The sequence below is a fragment of the Oncorhynchus gorbuscha genome, linkage group LG26 (genome assembly GCF_021184085.1).
Source record: "Oncorhynchus gorbuscha isolate QuinsamMale2020 ecotype Even-year linkage group LG26, OgorEven_v1.0, whole genome shotgun sequence".
Taxonomy (NCBI): domain Eukaryota; kingdom Metazoa; phylum Chordata; class Actinopteri; order Salmoniformes; family Salmonidae; genus Oncorhynchus; species Oncorhynchus gorbuscha.
This window is the reverse complement of record NC_060198.1, coordinates 27,038,306-27,051,550: the sequence shown is the minus strand read 5'-3', so window position 1 is coordinate 27,051,550 and position 13,245 is coordinate 27,038,306. Positions and strand designations below refer to the sequence as shown.

The following is a 13,245-nucleotide window of genomic DNA, read 5'->3' as shown; positions in this document are numbered from 1 at the left end:
CCTTCAGAACGGCCTCAATTCATCCGGGCATGACTCTACAAGGTGTCGAAAGCATTCCACAGGGATGCTGGTCCATGTTGACTCCAATGCTTCCCACAGTTGTGTCAAGTTGGCTGGATGTCCTTTGGGTGGTGGACCATTCTTGATATACACACGGTAAACTGTTGAGTTTGAAAAACTAAGCAGTGTTGCAGTTCTTGACACAAACTAGTGCGCCTGGCACCTGCTACCATACCCTGTTCAAAGGTACTTACATTTCATTTTTTGTCTTGCCCATTCACCTTTCGAATGGCACATACACAATCCGTGTCTCAATTGTATCAAGGTTTAAACATCTGCCTCCTCCCCTTCATCTACACTGATCGAAGTGATTTAACAGGTGACATCAATAAGGGATCATAGCTTTCATCTGGATTTACCTATGTCATGGAAAGAGTTCTTAATGTTTTCTATGCTCAATCTATGTATTCTCTTTTGAGGCAATAGATTTTCCCCTCAGCACCCAGCATTATTAGCATGGGCTGATCTCTTTCCACATTAGTGTTCTGCCACCGGTTGCTATATGTACATCAAGACCTAAGCTCTATTCAGATGCCAGCTCTCAGAAGCCTCCCCCTGTGTGCTCGTGTGTGTTTACATGTCTCTGAACACTGGGTCTGATAGTGCTCTTAAGAGGGAAACTTTCCACTTCATTTGATAACCGGATGTCCCTCAATTTAGCATGTTAGGTCAGGGTGATTATAGAGGGGATTGGGGGTATAATTTGGGTATCAGGGGATTCTGAGTACAATTACCGGTAACACACCCACGCCCATTTCTTTACCGCACTCTCTTCCTCTCTTCCCCCAGCCACCTCCCTCTCTCTTCCTCTCTCCCCCAGCCACCTCCCTCTCTCTTTCTCAACAGCTGCCATGAGTGAGTCAGTTCTAACTCCCGGGACAAAGTCAGGGACGGGCCGCTCTTGGTGTCAGGTGTCAGCACACACTAGCTGTGGAGTGACAACATGGCTTAGAAATAGCAGCAGGGCTTCTATAAAGGAGATAGACGGGCATGTTCCCAGACACAGACAGCAGAGACCACCAGACCATCACCATCACCACAGAGGCAAGAGAGAGGAGAGAGCTGCCTGAACCATCACAGATTACCTTGGCTAGCAACTACAGACAGACAGATAATCCAGAGAGAAGAACACCGAACACAGAGATACCAAGACGGACAGATAGAGTCCTAGAAGCTAACGGAGGTGATAAAAACCGATATAAGGACAGAACTTCACCCACACAGAACCGTGATAATGCAGATGTGTACCGTTGTTGAGAAGCGTGCTGGGGCCGTGGTGGGGGCTGAGCTGGCCTGCAGCGTACACGAAGAGAACCAGGCTCAGAGGGAGAGCTACAAAGCCGACTGGAACAGTGTTAACATGAAGACCCGGGCCATGGACAGGTGAGACACAGCCTTTTGACAAACTGTATTAATTACTTCTGGTAGATAGAACATATTGAACAACATTAAGTCATTTCTTCTTATATAAAATATCCAACAACAATAAAGCAAGACGTTCTCCTATATTACCCTGTCAGTCATCATACTCAAGACTAGCCTACTGTATAATGTATCTTAGTTATAATAACTGTCAGGCTAATCTATCAGCTGACTGTAAAATGTAATGATTTTCATTTCGCTGGTAGGACTCTCTGCTTGATACTGTAAGAGATTAGAGTAGGAAAATCACTGAGCAATGTCCAACTGTTCATTCCTAACTGTGAGGGTCTCATCTCTCCACAGGCAGACAATGAACATGAACGATGACTCTCGTAGGGAGACCTACACTCGTCAGTGGGAGGCTCGCTCTCTGGCCCAGGCCTGTCCCTCGGGGGTGTACAGAGTGGGCACCGTGGAGAGGGGTGTGAGAGAGCACCAGCTTCTGCCCAAGAGGAACACCCTGCCACTGCCCATATTCACCCCTGCACAGCTGGGCATCCGGCTGGGTCGCGGAGCACCACACACCCAGGAGGACCTCCGTCCCTTCCCCATCTCCGACGGTGTCTGCCCTGGCAAGAGGGCCGTGGTTGAGATCACACAGGACCTGCCTCCCGCCAAGCCACTCAGGATGGAGTTCGCCAAGGCGCCCAAAGCACTGGGCCGCTCCGTGTCACAGGAGGCCCAGAGAGGGTGAAGGAAGAGCAGAGGAACAATGGACGTTAGAGTGAAAGGTTAACTTTGGGGCTCAGCCCATCAGATAACAGCATGGAGGGATGTATATAGATTTATTCCGAGTGACATTTATTCCATCCCTATTCCCTAGAAGTGCCGTCGCACAGTGTATACCTTTCCTGTTTCATTAAGTATTACATGTATACTAGGGACATGTCCAATGTCATACTGTTTGTTATACAAGGTATTATTTGCTTAGAGATCTGATGGCATCTTTTGATTGACAGAAAGGTGTGTTTCAGCTGTGCCATCAACTAATCTCCCTGTTGACTGGAAAAGACCAGACTGTCCTTGTCACGTCTACACACTGAATGAACTGCCCCTGCCCCCCTGCCTGGCTAAAGCCAGCTGTGGATAAGCCACACAGCATAGTATGGCATTCTGACCGCATTGTGTGCAGTGGTACATTCTGACAGCATTGTCATATTATGGCAATGACACCTCACAGTATTGAGACAGCAGGACATTTAATATGCTCAACCAATGTGCTTATAGGATGTATTTTTTGATATATTCATGTGGAATGATGCACAGATGAGGGAGGTGAGGGAAGGGAAATATGAAGATATCAAAGACGCTTCAAAAGGGAGTGGGAGAGAGCAGAAGAGAATTGGAACTGTAGAGAGGAACAAGAAAGTGGGCACGGAGGGAGGGGTGGGCTCAACATACCTTGGCATCCATCCCTCTTTTTTTGTAAGAATGGAGAGCTGGTGAGCCTCCAGACCTTCAGAAGTCCTTGACACACTCTAATCCTGAGTGAGAGGACAGAACGGTACAACATGATCCCACACTGGGAACCCAGACAAAGGAGCCACCTGGGCACAGACGTCAATTCAACATCGATTCCACGTTGGTTCAATGTCATTTCATTGAAATGATGTGGAAACAACGTTGATTCAACCAGTGTGTGCCCAGTCGGAGGTTTGTGTGTGCTGACATGTCTGGATGGTCCCGGGTCAGGACTCAAGTCATGGATATAGACTGACTACTTGTATGATCAAGACTTATCGTATATATTTAAAACAACGTGTCATTTGAGCTGATCGGCCCACCTAGCTGTGTGTTAATGTTGACATCTGATGTATCTGGTAGAGTTAGTGAACAGATCGTACAGAATGATGTGAGTCTCTACTGTTGTAGAGGAAAGTGGGCTAAGTTGAGCCATTTGTTACATTCAGCATCACTCTGTCAAGGGAAATATAGTATTCTTTCTAACAAAGATGTCTACATGTATTTCAGGATGTTGTGTATCCCTGGAAATAAACCAAATTCATGTAAACAATTGTAATTTTGAAAGCATAGTTTGTCCAAAACAAGGGGTCTCTTGGCACAACTTATTTGAGCCGGGGGCCGGGAAAGTTAAGCCGTCTACAAATTTCTATACTGAATGAAATATTACCACTAACTGTTTCCCAAACACAATTCAACACCACCACAATCACTTTTTTTTGTCTTGTAATAATTTGAAGCATCTTTTAACACTTGTCATTGGCGCAACTTACCCCAAGGCAAACATTTAGACTAAATCAGCCCACACAGCTAAGGATGCACTTTAATGCTAGGTTTAGGACCTCATATTGAAGCTTATAGAGACCCAAAATGATGTATAGAACAATTTTTCACAGGCTCCATGAAATTATGACCTCTTCCTAAATATTTTGTCAAATTATTAAATTTGTGTCTGGCTTCCTAGATACAACTAACCCGTTTGGCTCAACTTATCCCACTCTCCACTATCTGTTTTCTGCCACCGATCCCCTTTTCTGTTTCATTTAGTGTTGTCTGATTAGTTGCACCTGTTTCTTGTTTCGGTTTTGGGCTATTTAAGCCCGGTAGGCCCGCCGGCTTTTGTGCGGGCTTGTTTTCTGTTTTGATGTGTGTGATTTCTGTGGAAGTATTTTGCTCTCGAACCGTTTCGTCCTGTTGTTTTGGACTGGGTCTTATTGCGCCCGTGTGTGTGGCGTTGACCGACACTGTTGTTTTGGGAATAAACATTCCACATATCAACTACACTGCTTGTGCAGCGAGTAAGCATTTGTAGTCATGTGTGAATGTTGCTGTCTTATCCGACTTGCCACAACCGAAGATCCTTCTGGAAAAATGTAGTAATTCTATTCTATACAGTTCAACCTGAGTGCTCAATTAAGTAAATATACACTTGGCCCGTTGCGTTAACAGGTAGGCTATCCTAAATTAATCTCCAATGCCTGTTGTGTGCTGCCTGCATCTGAATCACACTTAAATTATCTTAAGTAATATTTAATGAAAACACAAATACACTGGACAGTGTGGGTTAAGGGTTAGCTCCGTCCCATTAAGGGTAATTTATTAATGCTTTAAGCCCTTGATGAAACCTCATGCCTGAGATGAGTTCAGCTCCCCTTCTCATCACAGATAACATCATTAACATTAACTCAGCATTAACTCAAACCTCCACTGAATACATTATAGAAAATAGAGTGACAACGCTGCAAATGTTATCACGTTACTGTAAATGGTATCCTATTAGTGAGTTCATTTTGTGTGCTGGTGTTGTCACTACGAACAAGTGGCTAGTAATGCTGAGGGTGCCGTTATGAATGGGTAGACTAGAGAAGGTTCTGCTTTTTAAACTTCAACCCCTCATCGGTCCTTATTCTGACTCACTTGCACCCCCCCGCATCCCCTCCCCTCCATTGCCCCCCCCTCACCCCTTGCGGCATGCGTGCTCAAGAACATGGCCATTACCTTTATTGGTTCCTATGGCAACCCTACCCTGCTCTTGCAACCCATAGTTAATGGTGGTAGCAATGACAGTATGTGTGTTCAGTGGGGATTGTTGGTGTAACAAAAATTAATATGTTTAAGATAATAGATAAGTGCTATATTGGAACGTACACTCAATCTCTCCTTCTCAGTCTTTGTATATCTCACTTGCTTGGTTTCACACACACACACACACACACACACACACACACACACACACACACACACACACACACACACACACACACACACACACACACACACACTAAATGGGGAGTGGTGATGATAGATTAATCAACGCCTGACTGATTATCAGCTGTAAACAACATGGCTAACTCATGACCTTGCACCTACAGGCTTCTGTTCAGGCAGCAACAGCTGAACTGGGGGCTTATATATCTTTTTTTGTATTGAAAATCAAGTCTGAAATTTCAAAGTGGAAATTACAAACTTCAGAAGATTTGTCACACTTCAAATACACTACAAGTTTTACATTTCCTTAAAGTTCCCCTGCAACAGGGTGATACAATTAGTGCCTAACATCTTACCATAAGGATGGAAACGTAAAACTTGTAAACTGACTGAGCTGGACATCTCTACAGAATTCTTGTTTTTACAGTGCATTTGGAATCCCTCTTGAATTTTCCACATTTTGTTACGTTACAGCCTCATAATGATATGTATTAAATTGTTTCCCACCCCCTTATCAATCTACACACAATACCCCATAATGAAAAAGCAAAGACAGGTTTTTAGAATTTTTTGCAAATTCATAAAAAAAATTATGAAAACAGAAATATCACATTTACATAAGTATTAAGACCTTTTACTCAGTACTTTGTTGAAACACCTTTGGCAGCGATTACATCCTTCAAGTCTTCTTGGGTATGATGTTACAAGCTTAGCACACATACATTCAGAAACTTGTCCCGAAGCCATTCCTGCATTGTCCTGGCTGTGTGCTTAGAGTCATTCTAATGTTGGAAGGTGAACCTTCGCCGCAGACTGAGGTCCTGAGAGCTCTGGAGCAGGTTTTCATCAAGAATCTCTCAGTACTTTGCTCCGTTCATCTTTCCCTCGATCCTGACTAGTCTCCCAGTCCCTGCCTCTAAAAAACATCCCCACAGCATGATGCTGCCTCCACCATGGGGATGGTGCTGGGTTTCCTCCAGACGTGATGCTTGGCATTCAGGCCAAAGAGTTCAATCTTGGCTTCATCAGACTGGAAAATCTTGTTTCTCATGGTCTGAGAGTCCTTTAGATACCTTTTGGCAAACTCCAAGCGGGATGTCATGTGCCTTTTACTGATCAGTGGCTTCCGTCTGGCCACTCTACAGTAAAGGCCTGATTGGTGGAGTGCTGCAGAGATGGTTGTCCTTCTGGAAGGTTCTCCCATCTCCACAAATGAACTCTGAAGCTCTGTCAGAGTGACCATCGGGTTCTTGGTCACCCCACCTGCCCAAGGCCTTCTCCACAGATTGCGGAGTTTGGCCAGGTGGCCAGCTCTAGGTAGCTCTAAACCTCTTCCATTAAAGAATGATGCAGGCCACTGATGGAGGCCACTGGGACCTTTAATGCTGCAGAAACTTATTGGTACCATTCCACAGATCTATGCCTCGACATAATCCTGTCTCTGAGCTTTACGGACAATTCCTTCAACCTCACGGCTTGGTTTTTCTGACATGCCCTGGCAACAGTGGGACCTTATATGGACAGGTGTATGCCTTTCCAAATAATGTCCAATCAATGAAATTTACTACAGGTGGTCTCCAATCAAGTTGTAGAAACATCTCAAGGATGATAAATGGAAACAGGATGCACCTGAGCTCAATTTCGAGTCTCATAGAAATGGGTTTGAATACTTATCTATATAAGGTATTGCAGGTCATCTTAGGTTTCATTACATACAGTCGAGAAGAACTACTGAATATAATAGCAGCGTCAACTCACCATCAGTACGACCAAGAATATGACTTTCGCGAAGCGGATCCTGTGTTCTGCCTTTCACCCAGGACAACGGAATGGATCCCAGCCGGCGACCCAAAAAAACGACTTCGTAAAAGAGGGAAACGAAGCGGTCTTCTGGTCAGACTCCGGAGACGGGGTCTGACCAGAAGACCGCTTCGTTTCCCTCTTTTACGAAGTCGTTTTTTTGGGTCGGCGACTGGGATCCATTCCGCACCACTCCGTAGCATACTTCTCGCCAATGTCCAGTCTCTTGACAACAAGGTTGATGAAATCCGAGCAAGGGTAGCATTCCAGAGGGACATCAGAGACTGTAACGTTCTTTGCTTCACGGAAACATGGCTCACTCGAGAGACGCTATCAGAGTCGGTGCAGCCAGCTGATTTCTCCACGCATCGCGCCGACAGAAACAAACATCTTTCTGGTAAGAAGAGGGGCGGGGGCGTATGCTTTATGGTTAACGAGATGTGGTGAGGTCCCAACAACATACAGGAACTCCAGTCCTTCTGTTCACCTGATTTAGAATTCCTCACAATCAAATGTCGACCGCATTATCTACCAAGGGAATTCTCTTCGCTTATAATCACAGCCGTATATATTCCCCCCCAAGCAGACATCGATGGCTCTGAACGAACTTTATTTGACTCTTTGCAAACTGGAATCCACATATCCTGAGGCTGCATTCATTGTAAGCTGGGGATTTTAACATGCTAATCTGAAAACAAGACTCCCTAAATTGTATCAGCATATCGATTGCGCAACCAGGGCTGGCAAAACCTTGGATCATTGCTATTCTAACTTCCACGACGCATATAAGGCCCTCCCCCGCTCTCCTTTCGGAAAAGCTGACCACGACTCCATTTTGTTGCTCCCTGCCTACAGACAGAAGCTAAAACAAGAAGCTCCCGCTCTGAGGTCTGTTCAATGCTGGTCCGACCAATCTGATACCACGCTCCAAGACTGCTTCCATCACGTGGACTGGGATATGTTTCGTATTGCGTCAAACAACAACATTGACGAATACGCTGATTCGGTGAGCGAGTTCATTAGAACGTGCGTTGAAGATGTCGTTCCCATAGCAACGATTAAAACATTTCCAAACCAGAAACCGTGGATTGATGGCAGCATTCGCGTGAAACTGAAAGCACGAACCACTGCATTTAATCAGGGCAAGGTGACCGAATACAAACAGTGTAGCTATTCCCTCCGCAAGGCAATCAAACAAGCTAAGCGTCAGTATAGAGACAAAGTAGAATCGCAATTAAACGGCTCAGACACAAGAGGTATGTGGCAGGGTCTACAGTCAATCACGGATTACAAAGAGAAAACCAGCCCAGTCACGGACCAGGATGTCTTGCTCCCAGGCAGACTAAATAACTTTTTTGCCAGCTTTGAGGACAATACAGCGCCACTGACATGGCCCGCAACCAAAACATGCGGACTCTCCTTCACTGCAGCGTTAAACGCCCACTGCAGCCGCGCCCTCAGAGCATGCGCAGACCAGCTGGCTGGTGTGTTTACGGACATATTCAATCAATCCCTATCCCAGTCTGCTGTTCCCACATGCTTCAAGAGGGCCACCATTGTTCCTGTTCCCAAGAAAGCTAAGGTAACTGAGCTAAACGACTACCGCCCCGTAGCACTCACTTCCGTCATCATGAAGTGCTTTGAGAGACAAGTCAAGGACCATATCACCTCCACCCTACCTGACACCCTAGACCCACTCCAATTTGCTTACCGCCCAAATAGGTCCACAGACGATACAATCTCAACCACACTGCACACTGCCCTAACCCATCTGGACAAGAGGAATACCTATGTGAGAATGCTGTTCATCGACTACAGCTCAGCATTTAAAACCATAGTACCCTCCAAACTCGTCATCAAGCTCGAGACCCTGGGTCTCGATCCCGCCCTGTGTAACTGGGTACTGGACTTCCTGACGGGCCGCCCCCAGGTGGTGAGGGTAGGTAACAACATCTCCACCCCGCTGATCCTCAACACGGGCCCCACAAGAGTGCGTTCTGAGCCCTCAACTGTACTCCTTGTTCACCCACGACTGCGTGGCCACGCACGCCTCCAACTCAATCATCAAGTTTGCGGACGACACAACAGTGGTAGGCTTGATTACCAACAACGACGAGACGGCCTACAGGGAGGAGGTGAGGGCCCTCGGAGTGTGGTGTCAGGAAAATAACCTCACACACGTCAACAAAACTAAGGAGTAGATTGGACTTCAGGAAACAGCAGAGGGAACACCCCCCTATCCACATCGATGGAACAGTAGTGGAGAGGGTAGTAAGTTTTAAGTTCTTCGGCGTACACATCACAGACAAACTGAATTGGTCCACCCACACAGACAGCACCGTGAAGAAGGCGCAGCAGCGCCTCTTCAACCTCAGGAGGCTGAAGAAATTCGGCTTGTCACCTAAAGCACTCACAAACTTCTACAGATGCACAATCGAGAGCATCCTGTTGGGCTGTATCACCGCCTGGTACGGCAACTGCTCCACCCACAACCGTAAGGCTCTCCAGAGGGTAGTGAGGTCTGCACAACGCATCACCGGGGGCAAACTACCTGCCCTCCAGGACACCTACACCACCCGATGTCACAGGAAGACCATAAAGATCATCAAGGACAACAACCACCCGAGCCACTGCCTGTTCACCCCGCTATCATCCAAAAGGCGAGGTCAGTACAGGTGCATCAAAGCTGGGACCGAGAGACTGAAAAACAGCTTCTATCTCAAGGCCATCAGACTGTTAAACAGCCACCACTAACATTGAGTGGCTGCTGCCAACACACTGACTCAACTCCAGCCACTTTAATAAGGGGAATTGATGGGAATTGATGTAAAATATATCACTAGCCACTTTAAACAATGCTACTTAATATAATGTTTACATACACTACATTATTTATCTCATATGTATACTGTACTCTATATCATCTACTGCATCTTTATGTAATACATGTATCACTAGCCACTTTAAACTATACCACTTTGTTTTCATACTCATCTCATATGTATATACTGTACTCGATACCATCTATTGCATCTTGCCTATGCCGCTCTGTACCATCACTCATTCATATATCTTTATGTACATATTCTTTATCCCTTTACACTTGTGTGTATAAGGTAGTAGTTTTGGAATTGTTAGTTAGATTACTCGTTGGTTATTACTGCATTGTCGGAACTAGAAGCACAAGCATTTCGCTACACTCGCATTAACAACCTGCTAACCATGTGTATGTGACAAATTAAATTTGATTTGATTTGTATTTCTCTGTTTATTGCTTTTCCCCCAGTAGGCTAATATCTCCATCGGCTCTCTGCCCAGGACACACTGCTCCAGTCTCGACCCACATACTGTAACCTCTACTACTTTCTCTCCCCTTTCTCTTCATGTTTACTTTTTCCTTCCAACTCACAGTATCTCCAACTGCGATTGTTCATTTTCCCCCACTTCCCTTTCTTTCGGTCTTTCTCTCCATTTCTCCCTCTCTCTATCATGTTCTCTGCCCACCCCTTGTCTCTCTGTTATGGTGTCTAGTATGGCTCTGTGTAGGGGTCTAGGTATTATTAGCAGGGTAAACATTGCTATCACTAAAGAGACAGAGCCAGAGAGACAGCCGTATCTGCCTGTTCTTCTCCTCTGAGCTCTTAATCCCTCACGGTTTTATCAGATCCTTGGGTCATCTGGTCTGGTTCCTTTCCCCCCTTATCTAGAATATTACCCACTTCTACCACCCCCCTAAAACCTATCTGCCACAGCCACACCCCAAACAGGCCGAGACAGAATCCACCATAGACGCTGCCAAGTCATGAAACTCCCCTCCAGTAGCCAAGGAATGTCAGTTGACACGGAGAATGAAGTTCATGTGGAAAATCTCAACACAACACGGACTCCCCCAAGTCTCAGTCCATCAGATAGCCATCATCCCATATCTCCTACTCCATCCACTAACTGTACATGCATTCTAGCACAGATATCAATATTGTGTAACTAACTTGATTGAATTGATCCATCCATCCATTTTGTGAATTACCAGTATGTGCTGTAAGACTGACCCCAGATTTGGTTGTATTCTTAATCACCTTCAGGGTTCATGGAGTCAATTTGCTTTTGATCTCCTGCCTTCTAACCCCCGTGTGTACTCATCACAGTACATTTAAACCCTCAGGGGGGTCATGGGAGGTCATACTGTGGTGAAGTACGGTAGAATGCAGTCACTGTGAACGCCTGTCAAAACATAAAAGTGTTCAATTCTCTTGTAATCTATCTTGTAATCCACTTCACCTGTCTCCACCCCTCTCACCAGGTGTATCCCATTTGTCCCCAATATCTCCTGTGTATTTACTGTAGACCTGCATTTTCTGTTTGTCTGTTGCCAATTCGTCTTGTCCTGTCAAGTCTTACCAACGTTTTTCCCCAATTTTTGAGTTTCCATAGTTGCTGTTTTCTAGTCCTCACAGTTTTCCCAACATTTTCAAACTATTAAACAGCTATTGACTTAGTACACAGAGATAAAACAGGGTGGCAGGTAGCCTAGTTCTTATTGGACTAGGTTGCAAGATCGAATCCACGAGCTGACAAGGTAAAAATCTGTCGTTCTGCCCCTGAACTAGGCAGTGTGCACTGTCATACAGTACACACTTAGTTTTTATTGTCCTAGACTACCTGTCTAAAATGTTTGTTTGCTAGTCTAACTTACTTTCATAGACAACGATGCGCCAGCCATCTAGCTAACATTAGCATACTAAACTCAGCAAAAAAATATACGTCCTCTCACGGTCAACTGCGTTTTGTTTTCAGCAAACTTAACGTGTTAATATTTGTATAAACATAAGATTCATCAACTGAGACAAACTGAACAAGTTCCACAGACATGTGACTAACAGAAATGGAATAATGTGTCCCTGAACAAAGGCAAGTTCATAATCAAAAGTAACAGTCAGTATTTTGTGTGGCCACCAGCTGCATTAAGTACTGCAGTGCATCTCCTCCTCATGGACTGCACCGGATTTGCCAGTTCTTGTTGTGACATGTTACCCCACTCTTCCACCAAGGCACCTGCAAGTTCCCGGACATTTCTGGCGGGGAATGGCCCTAGCCCTCACCCTCCAATCCAACAGGTCCCAGACGTGCTCAATGGGATTGAGATCAGGGCTCTTCGCTGGCCATGGCAGAACACTGACATTCATGTCTTGCAGGAAACCACACACAGAACGAGCAGTATGTCTGGTGGCATTGTCATGCTGGAGGGTCATGCCAGGATGAGCCTGCAGGAAGGGTACCACATGAAGGAGGAGGATGTCTTCCCTGTAACGCACAGCTTTGAGATTGCCTGCAATGACAAAAAGCTCAGTCCGATGATGCTGTGACACACCGCCCCAGACCATAACGGACCCTCCACCTCCAAATCGTTCCCGCTCCAGAGCACAGGCCTCGGTGTAACACTCATTCCTTCGACGATAAACGCAAATCTGACCATCACCCCTGGTGAGACAAAACCGCAACTCGTCAGTGAAGAGCACTTTTTTTCCAGTCCTGTCTGGTCCAGCGACGGTGGGTTTGTGCCCATAGGCGACGTTGTTGCCGGTGATGTCTGGTGAGGACCTGCCTTACAACAGGCCTACAAGCACTCAGTCCAGCCTCTCTCAGCCTATTGCGGGCAGTCTGAGCACTGATGGCGGGATTGTGTGTTCCTGTTGTAACTCGGGCAGTTGTTGTTGCCATCCTGTACCTGTCCCACAGGTGTGGTGTTCAGATGTACCGATCCTGTTGTTTCACGTGGTCTGCCACTGCGAGGACGATCAGCTGTCCATCCTGTCTCCCTGTAGCGCTGTCTTAGGCGTCTCACAGTATGGACATTGCAATTTATTGCTCTGGCAACATCTGCAGTCCTCATGCCTCCTTGCAGCATGCCCAAGGCACGTCCACGCTGGTGAGCAGGGACCCTGGCCATCTTTCTTTTGGTGTTTGTCAGAGTCAGTAGAAAGGCCTCTTTAGTGTCCTAAGTTTTCAGAACTGTGACCTTAATTGCCTGTCTTAATGACCGTTCCACGGGTACATGTTCATGAATTGTTTATGGTTCATTGAACAAGCATGGGAAACAGTATTAAATCCTTTATAATGAAGAAGATATGTGAAGTTATTTGGATATTTACGAATTATCTTTGAAAGACAGGGTACTGAAAAAGGGACGTTTCTTTTTTTGCTGAGTTTCTAGCTACATGTTGAACTTCCATTCTCCTAGGCCAGGGGAACAATGTATGAATCTATGGTTGGATCACAATCAACCAATCATTGGCC

General features: G+C 45.8%; 1 protein-coding gene across 1 annotated transcript; it reads left to right on the top strand.

Annotated features, from left to right (window-relative positions):
• The first annotated feature begins 958 nt into the window (after positions 1–958).
• LOC124016127 (telethonin-like) lies at positions 959–4,248 on the top strand. Its single transcript, XM_046331656.1, has 2 exons — positions 959–1,443; positions 1,786–4,248. Exons 1-2 carry the CDS (start codon positions 1,295–1,297, stop codon positions 2,174–2,176), a joined length of 540 nt encoding a protein of 179 aa, XP_046187612.1. The 5' UTR covers positions 959–1,294; the 3' UTR covers positions 2,177–4,248.
• Positions 4,249–13,245: the final 8,997 nt, after the last annotated feature.